General features: G+C 69.2%; 1 protein-coding gene across 1 annotated transcript; it reads left to right on the top strand.

Annotated features, from left to right (window-relative positions):
- Positions 1-583: 583 nt before the first annotated feature.
- Positions 584-14,143, top strand: LOC311204380 (galectin-4-like; the record flags this gene model as incomplete). Its single annotated transcript, XM_084280812.1, has 9 exons — positions 584-613; positions 2,222-2,310; positions 4,552-4,654; positions 6,485-6,646; positions 8,567-8,617; positions 8,748-8,777; positions 8,894-8,985; positions 10,397-10,565; positions 14,000-14,143. The coding sequence occupies 9 exons, from the start codon at positions 584-586 to the stop codon at positions 14,141-14,143; spliced, it is 870 nt and encodes a 289-aa protein (XP_084136938.1).
- Positions 14,144-16,167: the final 2,024 nt, after the last annotated feature.

Genomic DNA, 16,167 nt, shown 5'->3' with positions numbered 1-16,167 from the left:
CCTGCCACCCCAGCTCCAGGGTGCCGGCACCCACCAGCACCCCAGGAACCCCCAGGGACCACCAGGGACACCCCCAGGACCCTCAGGACCCCCTGGGACCACCAGGGACCACCAGGGACCCCCCCAGGACCCCCAGGGACCACCAGCACCCACCAGCACCCCAGGATCCCCCAGGACCCCCCAGGGACCCCCAGGGACCACCAGCACCCACCAGCACCCAAGGACCCCCCCAGGACCCCCCCCAGGACCACCAGCACCCCAGGACCACCAGGGACCACCAGGGACCACCAGCACCCAGCGACACCCCAGGACCCCCCCCCAGGACCCCCCTGGGACCACTAGGGACCCCTTAGGACCACCAGCACCCACCAGCACCCAAGGACACCCCCAGAACCCCCCCGGGACCACCAGGGACCCCTTAGGACCACCAGCACCCACCAGCACCCCAGGACACCCCCCAGGACCCCCCAGGGACCCCCTAGGACCACCAGCACCCCAGGACACCCCCCAGGACCCCTCCAGGGACCCCCTAGGACCCCCAACCCAGTGACACCCCCAGGACCCCCCCAGCCCAGCAGCCACCATGAACCCCCAGGCCCCCATCATCAACCCAGTGAGTGGGGGTCCCTATGGGCTCTAAAGGGGGGGGGGGGGGCACTGGAGGTGCTATATGGGGCTGGGGGGGCACTATGGGATGGGGGGGCACTATGGGATGGGGGGGACACTATGGGGCTGGGGGGGTATATGGGGGGGCAGGATGGGTCTGGGGGGGGTCTGTATGGGGCTAGGGGGGGATATATGGGGGGGTATATGGGGCTGGGGGGCACTATGGATGGGGGGGCACTATGGGATGGGGGGGGAACACTATGGGGCTGGGGGGGTCTATATGGGGAGGGGGACACACTGTGGGGCTGGGGGGGAACCTATGGGCTGGGGGGGGAACTGTGGGTCGGGGGGGGCACTATGGGGTTGGGGGGGCAGGATGGGGCTGGGGGGGACACTATGAATGGGGGGGGCACTATGGGATGGGGGGGTACTGTGGGTCCAGGGGGGGGGGTCTGTATGGGGCTGAGTGGGGTATGTGGGGGGGCTATATGGGGCTGGGGGGGCACTATGGATGGGGAGGCACTATGGGATGGGGGGGACACTATGGGGCTGGGGGGGCATATGGGGGGGCAGGATGGGGCTGGGGGGGCACTATGGGTCTGGGGGGGGTCTATATGGAGTGGGGGGGTATATGGGGGGCTATATGGGGCTGGGGGGGACACTGTGGGATGGGGGGCACTATGGGGCTGAGGGGGACACTATGGAATTGGGGGAGCACTATGGGGCTGAGGGGGGTATATGGGGGGGCACTATGGGGCTGAGGGGGGTATATGGGTCTGGGGGGGCACTATGGATCTGGGGGGGACACTATGGGTCTGGGGGGGTCTGTATGGGGCTGAGGGGGGTATATGGGGGGGCTATATGGGGCTGGGGGCCACTATGGGGTTGGGGGGGCAGGATGGGGCTGGGGGGGACACTATGGGATGGGGGGGCACTGTGGGTCTGGGGGGGGTCTGTATGGGGCTGAGGGGGGTATATGGGGCTGGGGGGGTCACTATGGGATGGGGGGGGCACTATGGGATGGGGGGGGCACTGTGGGTCTGGGGGGGGTCTGTATGGGGCTGAGGGGTGTATATGGGGCTGGGGGGGTCACTATGGGATGGGGGGGGCACTATGTGTCTGGGGGGGTCTATATGGGGCTGAGGGGAGTATATGGGGCTGGGGGGGGGCACAAAGGGATGGGGGGGGCACTGTGGGTCTGAGGGGGTCTGTATGGGGCTGAGGGGGGGTTTATTGGGGGGGCAGGATGGGGCTGGGGGGGGCCACTATGGATGGGGGAGGGGGCACTATAGGTCCGGGGGGGTCTGTATGGAGCTGAGGGGGGTATATGGGGCTGGGGGGGTCACTATGGATGGGGGGGGCACTATGGGTCCGGGGGGGTCTGTATGGAGCTGAGGGGGGTATATGGGGCTGGGGGGGCACTATGGGATTGGGGGGGGCACTATGGGCCCGGGGAGGTCTGTATGGAGTGGGGGGGGTATATGGGGGGGCTATATGGGGCTGGGGGGGCACTATGGGATGGGGGGGGGCACTATGGGTCTTGGGGGGGTCTATATGAGGCTGAGGGGGGTATATTGGGGGGGGGCGTGTTTCACCCTGTGTCCCCCCCCCGCAGAGAGTCCCGTTCCTGGGGTACATCCTGGGGGGGCTGAGTGGGGGCAGGATGGTGATAATCCAGGGGAACGTCAAGCCCCAGGCAAAGAGGTGGGTGTGTCCCCCCCAGTATCCCCCAGTATCCCCCAGTATCCCCCAGACCCCCCCCCAGTATCCCCCAGTATCCCCCAGTATCCCCCAGTATCCCCCAGACCCCCCCCCAGTATCCCCCAGTGTCCCCCAGTATCCCCCAGTATCCCTCAGACCCCCCCCAGTATCCCCCAGTGCCTCCCAGTATCCCTCAGACCCCCCCCAGTATCCCCCAGACCCCCCCCAGTATCCCCCAGTATCCCTCAGACCCCTCCCAGTATCCCCCAGCGCCTCCCAGTATCCCCCAGTATCCCCCAGTATCCCCCAGACCCCCCCAGTATCCCTCAGACCCCCCCCAGTATCCCCCAGTGCCTCCCAGTATCCCTCAGACCCCCCCAGTATCCCTCAGACCCCCCCCAGTATCCCCCAGTGCCTCCCAGTATCCCCCAGACCCCCCCAGTATCCCTCAGACCCCCCCAGTATCCCCCAGTGCCTCCCAGTATCCCCCAGTGCCTCCCAGTATCTCCCAGTGCCGCCCCCCCCTTCCCAGCATCCACCACCCCAAAGCTGGTTGGGGGGTCACGGGAAAGGGTTCGGGGGGGGGGGGGGTGTCCCCAAACTGGGAGGGGGTCTCAAACTGGGAGGGGGGTCCCCAAACTGGGAGGGGGTCCCCAAACTGGGTGGGGGTTCCCCAAACTGGGAGGTGGGTCCCCAAACTGGGTGGGGGTCATCAAACTGGGAGGGGGTCCCCAAACTGGGAGGGGGTGGGGGGTCCCCAAGCTGGGGGGGGGTGGGGGTACCCCCAAACTGGGGGGGGGTTGGGGGGGTCCCCAAGGCTGGGGGGGGGAGTGGGGGTGTCCCCAAGTGGGGGGGGGTCGGGGGGTACCCAAATTTAGGGGGGGATGGGGGTACCCCCAAACTGGGATGGGGGTTGGGGGGGGGTCCCCAAGGCTGGGGGGGGATGTGGGATGCCCCCCAACCCCATTGGGGGTGCAGAGATGTTGGGGGGGGGGTCCCCAAGTGGGGGAGGGGATGGGGGTACCCCCAAACTGGGGGGATGGGGGGGTCCCCAAGTGGGGGAGGGGGATGGGGGTACCCCCAAACTGGGGGGTGGTTGGGGGGGTCCCCAAGGCTGGGGGGGGATGGGGGTACCCCCAAACTGAGGGGGTTGGGGGGGTCCCCAAGTGGGGGAGGGGGATGGGGGTACCCCCAAACTGGGGGGTGGTTGGGGGGGTCCCCAAGGCTGGGGGGGGGAGTGGGGGTGTCCCCAAGTGGGGGGGGGTGGGGGGGTCCCCAAATTTAGGGAGGGGGATGGGGGTACCCCCAAACTGGGGGGGGGTTGGGGGGGTCCCCAAGGCTGGGGGGTGTTGGTGGATGCCCCCCAACCCCATTGGGGGTGCAGAGGTGTTGGGGGGGGTCCCCAAGTGGGGGAGGGGGATGGGGGTACCCCCAAACTGGGGGGGGTTGGGGGGGTCTCCCCAAGGCTGGGGGGGGATGGGGGATACTGGGAGGCCCTGGGGGATACTGGGGGATACTGGGGGAAGTCTGAGGGATACTGGGGGGGTCTGGGGGATACTGGGGGATACTGGGGGATACTGGGGAGGTGGACTGAGGGATATTGGGAGGCACTGGGGGATACTGGGGTCCCCAAGTGTGTGTGGGGGGAGTGAGGGTACCCCCAAACTGGGGGGGGGTTGGGGGGGTCCCCAAGGCTGGGGGGGGGAGTGGGGGTGTCCCCAAGTGGGGAGGGGGAGTGAGGGTACCCCCAAACTGGGGGGGGTGTCCCCAAATTCAGGGGGGAGGATGGGGGGGGGTCCCCAAGTGGGGGGGAGATGGGGGTACCCCCAAACTGGGGGGGGTGGGGGGGTCCTCAAATTTAGGGAGGGGGATGGGGGTACCCCCAAACTGGGGGGGGGATGGGGGGTGTCCCAAGTGGGGGGGGGGGGTTGAGGATACCCCCAAACTGGGATGGGGGTGGGGGGGTCCCCAAGGCTGGGGGTGGGGGATGTGGGATGCCCCCCAACCCCATTGGGGGGGTGCAGAGATGTTGGGGGGGGGGGGTCCCCATCCCCACCCCTGGTGGTTTTTTGGGGTGCCCCCCCCTCACCTCTCCCCCCCCCCCCATCCCCCCCCCCCCACCCCTGGGTGCTGCGGCGGCAGGTTCAGCGTGTCCCTGGTGTGCGGGGGGGGGGACGTGGCCCTGCAGCTCCAGCCCCGCTTCCCCAGCCCGGCCCGGGGGGGCACCCTGGGCTGCAGCTCCAGGCTGGGGGGGCTCTGGGGGGCTGAGGAGCAGCGCAGCCTCCCCAACCTCCGGCCCGGGGGGGCCCTGGAGCTCATCATCCACACGCAGGAGCACGGCTACCAGGTGGGGGATGGGAGCACCCCTCCATGGGGGATGGGACCCCTATATTGGGTGATGGGACCCCCCACAATGGGTGATGGGACACCCCCATGATGGATGATGGGACCCCTATATTGGGTGATGGGACCCCCCCACAATGGGTGCTGGGACACCCCTATAATGGGGGATGGGACCCCTATATTGGGTGATGGGACCCCCTCAATGGGTGCTGGGAACCCCCCCATAATGAGCACCCAGACCCCCCCATAATGGGTGCTGGGACCCCCTCAATGGGTGCTGGGACACCCCCATAATGGGTGATGGGACACCCCCACTGTGGGTGCTGGGACCCCCCCACAATGGGTGCTGGGACCCCCACAATGGGTGCTGGGACACCCCCATGATGGGTGATGGGACCCCCCCATAATGGAGGCTGGGACCCCCCCACAATGGGGGATGGGACCCCCTCAATGGGTGGTGGGACACCCCCATAATGGGAGCTGGGACACCCCCATAATGGAGGCTGGGACACCCACAATGGGTGATGGGACCCCTCCCATAATGAGCACTTAGAGCCCCCCTAATGGGTGCTGGGACCCCTATATTGGGTGATAGGACACCCCCACAATGGGTGATGGGACACCCCATAATGGGTGCTGGGACCCCCCCACACAATGGGTGGTGGGACACCCCCATAATGGGAGCTGGGACACCCCCACAATGGGTGCTGGGACCCCTGTAATGGGTGCTGGCACACCCCCACAATGGGTGATGGGAGCCCCCCATAATGGGGGCTGGGACCCCCCCCACAATGGGGGATGGGACCCCCCCACAATGGGGGATGGGAGCCCTATATTGGGTGCTGGGACACCCCACAATGGGTGCTGGGACCCCCCCACAATGGGTGCTGGGACCCCAGGCCCCTCCCATAATGAGCACCCAGACACCCCCTCCAATGGGTGCTGGGACACACCCATGATGAGCACCCCCATGTTCCCCATCCCCCTGTCCCCCCCATGTCCCCCACCCCTCCATCCCCCCCATGTCCCCCATGTCCCCCCCAATCCCCCTGTCCCACCCATGTCCCCCATCCCCCACACCCCCCCATCCCCCCATCCCCCACACCCCCATGTCCCCCAACCCCCTGTCCCCCCTGTCCCCCCCAATCCCCCTGTCCCACCCATGTCTGCCATCCCCCTGTCCCCCCATCCCCCCCATTCCCCCATGTCCCCCATGTCTCCCATCCCCCTGTCCCCCCCATGTCCCCCATGTCCCCCATCCCCCTGTCCCCCCATGTCCCCCATGTCTCCCATCCCCCTGTCCCCTCCATGTCCCCCATGTCCCCCATGTCCCTGTGTCCCCCATCGCCCCATCCCCCTGTCCCCCCCATGTCCCCCATCCCCCCCATCCCCCCATGTCCCCCATCCCCCTGTCCCCCCCATGTCCCCCATCCCACCCATCCCCCCATGTCCCCCACCCCTCCATGTCCCCCCATGCCCCCCATGTCCCCATCCCCCTGTTCCCCCCCATGTCCCCATGTCCCCCATCCCCCCATGTCCCCCATCCCCCTGTGTCCCCCATCCCCCTGTGTCCCCCCTGTCCCCCTGTCCCTCCATCCCCCATTTCCCCCATATCCCCCATCCCCCTGTGTCCCCCCGTCCCCCCCTGTCCCCCCATGTCCCCCACCCCTCCATCCCCCCATGTCCCCTATCCCCCTGTCCTCCCCCATGTCCCCCCTGTCTCCCATGTCCCCCCTGTCCCCCACCCCTCCATGTCCCCCATGTCCCCCATGCCCCCCATCCCCCTGTCCCCCCCTGTCCCCCCCTGTCCCCCCCCTGTCCCCCCGTCCCGCAGGTGTCGGTGAACGGGCAGCAGGCCCTGGAGTTCCTGCACCGCCTGCCCCTGGCCAGTGTCCAGGCGCTGGAGGTGACGGGTGACGTCACCCTCAGCTGCGTCACCTTCACCGGCCCCATCGGCAGCGCCCAGCACGGGCTGCTGGGGGCACTGCCAGGGGGGGTAAAGGCACCCCTGGGACACCCCTGGGGCTGGGGACAGCTGGGGGATGGGGACGTCTGGGGGGCTGGGGACATCTGAGGGGTTGGGGACATCTGGGGGTGTTGGGATGTCTGGGGGTTGGGGACATCTGGGGGGGTGGGGACATCTGAGGGGTTGGGGACATCTGGGGGGTTGGGATGTCTGGGGGGGTTGGGATGTCTGGGGGGTTGGGGACATCTGGGGGGTTGGGATGTCTGAGGGGGTTGGGATGTCTGGGGGGGTTGGGACATCTGGGGGGTTGGGGACATCTGGGGGGTTGGGACATCTGGGGGGTTGGGGACATCTGGGGGGTTGGGATGTCTGGGGGGGTTGGGATGTCTGGGGGTTGGGGACATCTGGGGGGTTGGGGACATCTGGGGGGTTGGGATGTCTGGGGGGGTTGGGATGTCTGGGGGTTGGGGACATCTGGGGGGTTGGGGACATCTGGGGGTGTTGGGATGTCTGGGGGTTGGGGACATCTGGGGGGCTGGGGACACCTGGGGGGGTGTTGGGACATCTGGGGGGTCAGAGACATCTGGGGGGTAGGGACATCTGGGGGGTTGGGACATCTGGGGGGTTGGGAACATCTGGGGGGGGTTGGGGACATCTGGGGGGTTGGGGACATCTGGGGGTGTTGGGATGTCTGGGGGTGTTGGGATGTCTGAGGGGGTTGGGACATCTGGGGGTTTGGGGACACCTGGGGGGTTGGGGACATCTGGGGGGTTGGGGACATCTGGGGGGGTTGGGGACATCTGGGGGGTTGGGGACATCTGGGGGGATGGGGACACCTGGGGGGCTGGGGACGTCTGGGGGTGTTGGGATGTCTGGAGGTTGGGGACATCTGAGGGGGTTGGGGACATCTGGGGGGATGGGGACGTCTGGGGTGTTGGGGACATCTGGGGGGTGGGGACATCTGGGGGGTTGGGGACATCTGAGGGGTTGGGGACATGTGGGGGGTTGGGGACATCTGGGGGGATGGGGACATCTGGGGGGATGGGGACACCTGGGGGTTGGGGACATCTGGGGGGTGGGGACATCTGGGGGGTTGGGGACATCTGGGGGGGTTGGGATGTCTGGGGGGTTGGGGACATCTGGGGGGTTGGGACATCTGGGGGGGTTGGGGACATCTTGGGGTCGTTGGGGACATCTGGGGGTTGGGGACATCTGGGGGGATGGGGACATCTGGGGGTGTTGGGGGGCTGGGGGGTTGGGGACATCTGGGGCGTTGGGGACATCTGGGGGTGTTGGGACATCTGAGGGGTTGGGGACATCTGGGGGTGTTGGGATGTCTGGGGGTGTTGGGATGTCTGGGGGTTGGGGATATCTGAGGGGGTTGGGATGTCTGGGGGGGTTGGGATGTCTGGGGGGGTTGGGATGTCTGGGGGTTGGGGACATCTGGGGGGTTGGGACATCTGGGGTGTTGGGGACACCTGGGGGGGGTTGGGATGTCTGGGGGTTGGGGACCTGTGGGGGGCTGGGGACATCTGGGGGGGTTGGGGACATCTGGGGGTTGGGGACATCTGTGGGGTCAGAGACATCTGGGGGGTTGGGGACACCTGGGGGTTGGGGACGTCTGGGGCATTGGGGACATCTGAGGGGGTTGGGGACATCTGGGGTGTTGGGACATCTGGGGGGTTGGGGACATCTGGGGGGTGGGGACATGTGGGGGTTGGGACTTCTGGGGGGTGGGGACATCTGAGGGGTTGGGGACATCTGGGGGGTTGGGGACATCTGAGGGGTTGGGGACATCTGGGGCACTGGGGACATCTGGGGCACTGGGGACATCTGGGGGGGTTGTGGCCACCTGGGGGGGTGTTGGGGCCACCTGAGGGGTGTTGGTGCCACCTGGGTGGGGGTCAGGGTGTCCCCACCCCCAGCTCCCCATCCCTTTTGCTCCCCCAGGCACCGGCCGCCGGCTGCGGGGTGACGGTGCTGCCACCTCTGGGGACCCCCGTGAGTCATGGGGAGGGTGCTGGGTGACCCCTCTATGGGTGGGTGGGGGGGAGGGACACCCCAAAGGACCCCTCCCCACCTCAGCACCCACCTCAGCACCCACCTCAGCACCCACCTCCTCTCCCCACAGCCCCACACGCCCATGACCATCAGCAACCCAGTGAGTAGGGGGGGGTGACATGGGTGGGGGTGGGGTGGTGGGTGACACCAGGGTGGGGTGCCATGGGTGGGGGGGTGCTGACAGCCCCCCCCAGGGACTGATGGGTGCCCCCACAGGGGGTCCCGTTCCACATGGCGCTGAGCAAGGACCCCGTGGGGCTCATCTACCCCATCACCATCGTGGGCACCGTCAACCCCAACGCCAACAGGTTGGGGTGGGGGTCAGGGTGCTGGGGGGTGGGGGGGTGGAGGGGAGCAGGGTGCAGGCAGATATGGGGTGCCTGGGAACCCAGGGATGGGTGCTGGGTGGGTGCTGGGGTGTGCCAGGGCTGGGGGCTGGGTGCTGGACTGGTGCTGGTTATGGTGCTGGATGGGCGCTGGATGGGTGCTGGGGTGTGCCAGGGCTGGGTGCTGGGGGCTGGATGGGTGCTGGGTGCTGGACTGGTGCTGGTTATGGTGCTCAGTGTGTGCTGGGTGGGTGCCATAGGAGTGCTGGGTGCTGGATAGGTCCATAGGGGTGCTGGCTGGGTGCTGGGGTGTGCCAGGGCTGGGTGCTGGGTGCTGGATGGGTTTTGGGAGCTGGATGGGTGCTGGTTATGGTGCTGAGTGGGTGCTGGGTGGGTGCCATAGGAGTGGTGGATGGGAGCCACATGAGTGCTGGGTGCTGGATGGGTCCAGAGGGGTGCTGGATGGGTGCTGGATGGGTGCTGGGTGCTGGAGAGGTGCCATGTGGGTGCCGTATGGGTGCCATACGTGTGCTGGGTGGGTGCCATGCGTGTACTGGGTGGGCACTGGGTGCCTGTGTGGGCACTGGGTGCCATATGTGTGCTGGGTGGGTGCCATGTGTGTGCCGTATGGGTGCCATACGTGTACTGGGTGGGCACTGGGTGCCTGGGTGGGCACTGGGTGCCATACGTGTGCTGGGTGGGCACTGGGTGCCATACGTGTGCTGTATGGGTGCCATACATGTGCTGGGTGAGCACTGGGTGCCATATGTGTGCTGTATGGGTGCCATGTGGGTGCCGTATGGGTGCCATAGGTGTGCTGGGTGGGTGCCAAGCGGGCGCTGGGTGCCGTCCTGGTGCCATAGGTGTGCTGGGCAGGTGTTGGGTGCCACGGGGGTGCCACGAGGGTGCCGTACGGGCTCGAGGGGTGGGCAGTGGGTGCCTTGCTGGTGCAGTAGGTGTGCTGGGCAGGTGTTGGGTGCCACGGGGGTGCCGTACGGGCACAGGGGGTGGGCAGTGGGTGCCGTGCGGGTGCTGTAGGTGTGCTGGGCAGGTGTTGGGTGCCACGAGGGTGCCGTACGGGCACGGGGGGTGGGCAGCGGGTGCCGTGCGGGTGCCGTAGGTGTGCTGGGCAGGTGTTGGGTGCCACGAGGGTGCCGTACGGGCACAGGGGGTGGGCAGTGGGTGCCGTGCGGGTGCTGTAGGTGTGCTGGGCAGGTGTTGGGTGCCACGAGGGTGCCGTACGGGCACGGGGGGTGGGCAGTGGGTGCCGTGCGGGTGCCGTAGGTGTGCTGGGCAGGTGTTGGGTGCCACGGGTGTGCCGTACAGGCACAGGGTGGGCAGCGGGTGCCATGCGGGTGCCACAGCCGCGCCGTACGCGCGGGTGCCGCGGCAGGTTCCACGCCAACCTGTGGAACGGCACCTCGGGGGACGTGGTGCTGCACGTCAACCCCCGGCTGGGCGAGAACGTGCTGGTGCGCAACACCAAGCAGTGCGGCACCTGGGGGCCTGAGGAGCGGCACCTGACCGAAGCCATGCCCTTCAGGCGCGGGCAGCCCTTCGAGGTGAGCGGGGAGCATGGCGGGGCTGGGGTTGGGGCTGGGGCTGGGGATGGGCCTGGGGCTGGGGCTGGGCCTAGGGCCTGGGGCTGGGGCTGGGGCTTGAGTTGGGCCTGGAGCAAGGCTTGGGCCTGGGGCTACAACAAGGCCTGGGACTGGGGCTGGGCCTGGGACTGGGGCTGGGCCTGGGCCTGGGCCTGGGGCTGAGGCCAGGCCTGGGCCTGGGCCTGTGGCTGGAGTTGGGGCTGCGGCTTGAGCTGGGGCTGGGCCTGAGCCTGGGCTTGGGCCTGGGGCTGGGGCTGGGCTGGGGGTGGGCCTGGGGCTGGGGCCAGGCCTGGGGATGGGCCTGGAGCAAGGCCTGGGCCTGGGGCTGCAGCAAGGCCTGGGCCTGGGGCTGGAGTTGGGCCTGGGGCTGGAGTTGGGACTGGGGCTGGAGCTGGAGGAGGGCCTGGGGCTGAGCCTGGGGCTGGGCCTGGGCCTGGGGCTGGGCCTGGGGCTGGAGGAGGGCCTGGGCCTGGGGCTGGGGCTGGGGCTGGAGTTGGGCTTGGGCCTGGGCCTGGTTCTGGGGCTGAGGCTGGGGCTGGGCCTGGGGCTTGAGCTGGGGCTGGAGCAAGGCCTGGGGGTGGAGCCTGGAGTTGGGCCTGGGCCTGGGGCTGGAGGAGGGCGTAGGGCTGGGCCTGGGCCTGGGCCTGGGGCTGGGGCCAGGCCTGGGGCTGGGCCTTGGGCTTGAGTTGGGCCTGGAGCAAGGCCTGGGGCTGGGGCTGCAACAAGGCCTGGGGCTGGGGCCAGGCCTGGGGATGGGCCTGGGGCTGGGGCTGGGCCTGGGCCTGGGGCTGGGGCTGGGCCTGGGGCTTGAATTGGGCCTGGAGTAAGGCCTGGGCCTGGGGCTGCAACAAGACCTGGGCCTAGGGCTGGGCCTGGGCTGGGGCTGGGCCTGGGCCTGGGCCTGGGGCTGAGGCCAGGCCTGGGCCTGGGCCTGTGGCTGGAGTTGGGGCTGCGGCTTGAGCTGGGGCTGGGCCTGAGCCTGGGCTTGGGCCTGGGGCTGGGGCTGGGGCTGGAGGAGGGCCTGGGGCTGGGGCCAGGCCTGGGGATGGGCCTGGAGCAAGGCCTGGGCCTGGGGCTGCAGCAAGGCCTGGGCCTGGGGCTGGAGTTGGGCCTGGGGCTGGAGTTGGGACTGGGGCTGGAGCTGGAGGAGGGCCTGGGGCTGAGCCTGGGCCTGGAGCTGCAGCAAGGCCTGGGGCTGGGCCTGGGCCTGGGCCTGGGCCTGGGCCTGGGTCTGAGGCCAGGCCTGGGCCTGGGGCTGGGGCTGGAGTTGGGGCTGCAGCTTGAGCTGGGGCTGGGGCTGGGCCTGGGCCTGGGCCTGGGCCTGGGGCTGGGCCTGGGGCTTGAGTTGGGCCTGGAGCAAGGCCTGGGCTTGGGGCTGCAGCAAGGCCTGGGCCTGGGGCTGGAGTTGGGACTGGGGCTGGAGCTGGAGGAGGGCCTGGGGCTGGAGGAGGGCCTGGGCCTGGGCCTGGGCCTGGTTCCGGGGCTGAGGCTGGGGCTGGGCTGGGCCTGGGGCTGGGGCTGGGGCTGGGGTTGGGCCTGGAGCTGGAGGAGGGCCTGGGGCTGGGCCTGGGGCTGGGGCTGGGCTGGAGCAAGGTCTGGGCCTGGAGCTGGAGTTGGGCCTGGGGCTTGAGCTGGGGCTGGGGCCAGGCCTGGGGCTGGAGCCTGGGCCTGGAGCTGCAGCAAGGCCTGGGAATGGGCCTGGGCCTGGGGCTGAGCCTGGGCCTGGAGCTGCAGCAAGGCCTGGGAATGGGCCTGGGCCTGGGGCTGGGTGTGGGGCTGGGGCTGAGGCCGGGCCGGGGCCTGGGGCTGGGCCTGGGGCTTGAGCTGGGTCTGGGTCTGGAGGAGGGCCTGGGGCTGGGGTTAGGCCTGGGGCTGGGCCTGGGGCTGGAGGAGGGCCTGGGGCTGGGGCCAGGCCTGGGGATGGGCCTGGAGCAAGGCCTGTGCCTGGGGCTGGAGCAAGGCCTGGGCCTGGGGCTGCAGCAAGGCCTGGGCCTGGGGCTGGAGTTGGGCCTGGGGCTGGAGTTGGGACTGGGGCTGGAGCTGGAGGAGGGCCTGGGGCTGAGCCTGGGCCTGGAGCTGCAGCAAGGCCTGGGGCTGGGCCTGGGCCTGGGCCTGGGTCTGAGGCCAGGCCTGGGCCTGGGGCTGGAGTTGGGGCTGCAGCTTGAGCTGGGGCTGGGGCTGGGCCTGGGCCTGGGCCTGGGGCTGGGGCTGGGGCTGGGGCTGGGGCTTGAGTTGGGCCTGGAGCAAGGCCTGGGCTTGGGGCTGCAACAAGGCCTGGGCCTGGGGCTGGAGTTGGGACTGGGGCTGAACCTGGGCCCGGGCCCAGGCCTGGAGCTGGAGTTGGGCCTGGGAATGGGCCTGGGCCTGGGCCTGGGCCTGGGGCTGGGGCTGGAGCTGGGGCTGGGCCTGGGGCTGGGGCTGGGGCTGGAGCAAGGCCTGGGCCTGGGGCTGGGCCTGGGCTGGGGCTGGGCCTGGGCGTGGGGCTGGGGCTGAGGCCGGGCCGGGGTCTGGGCCTGGGGCTGGGCCTGGGGCTGGGGCTGGGCCTAGGGCCTGGGGCTGGGGCTGGGGCTTGAGTTGGGCCTGGAGCAAGGCCTGGGCTTGGGGCTGCAACAAGGTCTGGGCCTGGGGCTGGAGTTGGGACTGGGGCTGGGGCTGGGCTGGGGGTGGGCCTGGGGCTTGAGCTGGGGCTGGAGCAAGGCCTGGGGCTGGGGCTGGGCCTGAGCCTGGGGCTGGGGCTGGGGTTGGGCCTGGGGCTGGGGTTGGGCCTGGAGATGGAGGAGGGCCTGGGGCTGATCCTGGGCGTAGGGCCTGGGGCTGGGGCTGAGGCCGGGCCTGAGGCTGGGGCTGGGCCTGGAGCCTGGGCCTGGAGCTGCAGCAAGGCCTGGGCCTGGGGCTGGGGCTGGGGTTGGGCCTGGAGCTGGAGGAGGACCTGGGGCTGAGCCTGGGCCTGGGGCCTGGGGCTGGGGCTGGGGCTGGGGCTGGGGCTGGGCTTGGGGCTGAGGCTGGGCCTGGGGCTTGAGCTGGGCCTGGGGCTGGGGCGGGAGTTGGGCCTGGGCCTCAGGCTGGAGCCTGGGGCTGGGCCTGAGCCTGGGCCCCACCGTGTCCCAAACTTGGGTGCCCCCCTGTCCCCATGGCGGGGTGGGGGTGTGGGTGGGGTCTGGGGGTGTCTCCCTGTCCCCATGGCGGGGGTGTGGGTGTGGGTGGGGTCTGGGGGTGCCCCCCCTGTCCCCATGGCGGGATGGGGGTGGGGTCTGGGGGTGTCTCCCTGTCCCCATGGCGGGATGGGGGTGGGGTCTGGGGGTGTCCCCCTGTCCCCATGGCGGGGGTGGGGGTGTGGGTGTGGTCTGGGGGTGCCCCCCTTCCCCCCACCCCCCCCATCTGACGCTGCCCCCCAGCTGGAGATCCGCACGCTGAGCCAGGCCTACAGCGTGTGGGTCAACGGCCGCCATGTCTGCGACTACCCGCACCGCCTGCCGCCCGCCACCGTCGACCGCCTGGAGGTCACCGGCGACGTCGCGCTGGCCTGTGTCAAGTACTGACACCCCCGGGACCCCCCCCCGGGACCCCCACCCACCCCCTGTGTGTCTGGGCACCATTAAACCAGTAACCACCAGTGCTCCCAGTCTCTCCCAGTCTCTCCCAGTTCCCCCAGGAAGCTCCAGTGCTGCGTCACTCCAGTCCTCTCCCAGTTCACCCAGTTCCCCCAGTCACCTCCAGTCCCCCAGTTCCCCCAGTCCTCTCCCAGTTCCCCCAGTTCCCCCAGTTCCCCCAGTCCCCCAGTCCCCCCAGTCCTCCAATCCCCCCAGTTCCCCCAGTCCCCCCAGTCCCCCCAGTTCCCCCAGTTCCCCCCAGTCCCCCTCAACCCCCCCAGTTCCCCCCATCGCCCCAGTCCCTCCAGTCCCCCCAGTCCACCCCAGTTTCCCCCAGTTCCCCCAGTGCCCCCAGTTGTCAAGTACTGACACCCCCGGGACCCCCCCTCAGGACCCCCACCCACCCCCTGTGTGTGTCTGGGCACCATTAAACCAGTAACCACCAGTGCTCCCAGTCTCTCCCAGTCTCTTCCAGTGCCCTCAGGCCCTCCTGGTCCTCTCCCAGTTCCCCCAGTTCCCCTAGTCCCCCAGTCCCCCCAGTCCTCCCAGTTGTCAAGTACTGACACCCCCAGGACCCCCCGGGACCCCCACCCACCCCCTCTGTGTCTGGGCACCATTAAACCAGTAACCGCCAGTGCTCCCAGTCTCTCCCAGTCTCTCCCCGTCCCCCCAGTAACCACCAGTGCTCCCAGTCTCTCCCAGTCTCTCCCAGTCTCTCCCAGTTCCCCCAGGAAGCTCCAGTGCTGCCATCACTCCAGTACTCTCCCAGTTCCCCCAGTAACCTCCAGTGCTGTGCCACTCCAGTCCCCCCAGTTCCCCCAGTAAACTCCAGTGCTGTGTCACTCCAGTCCTCTCCAGTTCACCCAGTTCCCCCAGTAACCTCCAGTGCTGCGTCACTCCAGTCCTCTCCCAGTTCCCCCAGTAACCTCCAGTAAACTCCAGTGCTGCATCACTCCAGTCCTCTCCCAGTTCACCCAGTTCCCCAGTAAGCTCTAGTGCTGCCATCACTCCAGTCCTCTCCCAGTTTCCCCAGTTCCCCCAGTAAGCTCCAGTGCTGCCATCACTCCAGTCCTCTCCCAGTTTCCCCAGTAACCTCCAGTGCTGCATCACTCCAGTCCTCTCCCAGTTTCCCCAGTAACCTCCAGTGCTGCATCACTCCAGTCCTCTCCCAGTTCCCCCAGTGCCCCCAGTTGTCAAGTACTGACACCCCCGGGACCCCCGGGACCCCCGCCCACCCCCTCTGTGTGTCTGGGCACCATTAAACCAGCTCCCAGTCTCTCCCAGTCTCTCCCAGTTCCCCCTGTAACCTCCAGTGCTGCGTCACTCCAGTCCTCTCCCAGTTTCCCCAGTAAGCTCCAGTGCTGTGTCACTCCAGTCCTCTCCCAGTTCCCCAGTAACCTCCAGTCCCCCCAGTACCTCCCAGTCCCCCCAATCCCCCCAGTCCCCCCAATCCCCCCAGTCCCCAGTCCCCCAGTCCCCCAGTCCCCCAGTCCCCCAGTCCCCCAGTCCCCCAGTCCCCTCCAGTTCCCCCAGTCCCCCCAGTTCCCCCAATCCCCCCCAGTTCCCCCAGTCCCCCAACCGCCCCAGTTCCCCCAGTCCCCCCAGTCTCCCAGTGCCCCAGTCCCCCCAATCCCCCAGTCCCCCCAATTCCCCCCCCAGTCCCTCCATTCCCCCAGTCCCCAAGTCCCCAGTTTCCCAGTTCCCCCCAGTCCCCCCAATCCCCCCAGTTCCCCCAGTCCCCCAGTCCCCCCAGTCCCCCAGTCCCCCCAGTCCCCCAGTCCCCCCAGTCTCCCCAGTTCCCCAGTCCCCCAGTTCCCCCAGTCCCCCCAGTCCCCCCCATTCTCCCCAGTCCCCAGTCCCCCCCAGTCCCTCCAGTTCCACCAGTCCCCCCAGTCTCCCCAGTTCCCCAGTCCCCCCAGTCCCCCAATCCCCCCAGTCCCCCAGTTCCCCAGTCCCCCAGTTCCCCCAGTCCC

Source organism: Gallinula chloropus (assembly GCF_964237585.1).
Source record: "Gallinula chloropus genome assembly, contig: HAP1_SCAFFOLD_503, whole genome shotgun sequence".
Lineage (NCBI taxonomy): Eukaryota > Metazoa > Chordata > Aves > Gruiformes > Rallidae > Gallinula > Gallinula chloropus.
The sequence above is the reverse complement of the archived record's forward strand: the minus strand, read 5'-3'. Positions and strand labels throughout refer to the sequence as shown.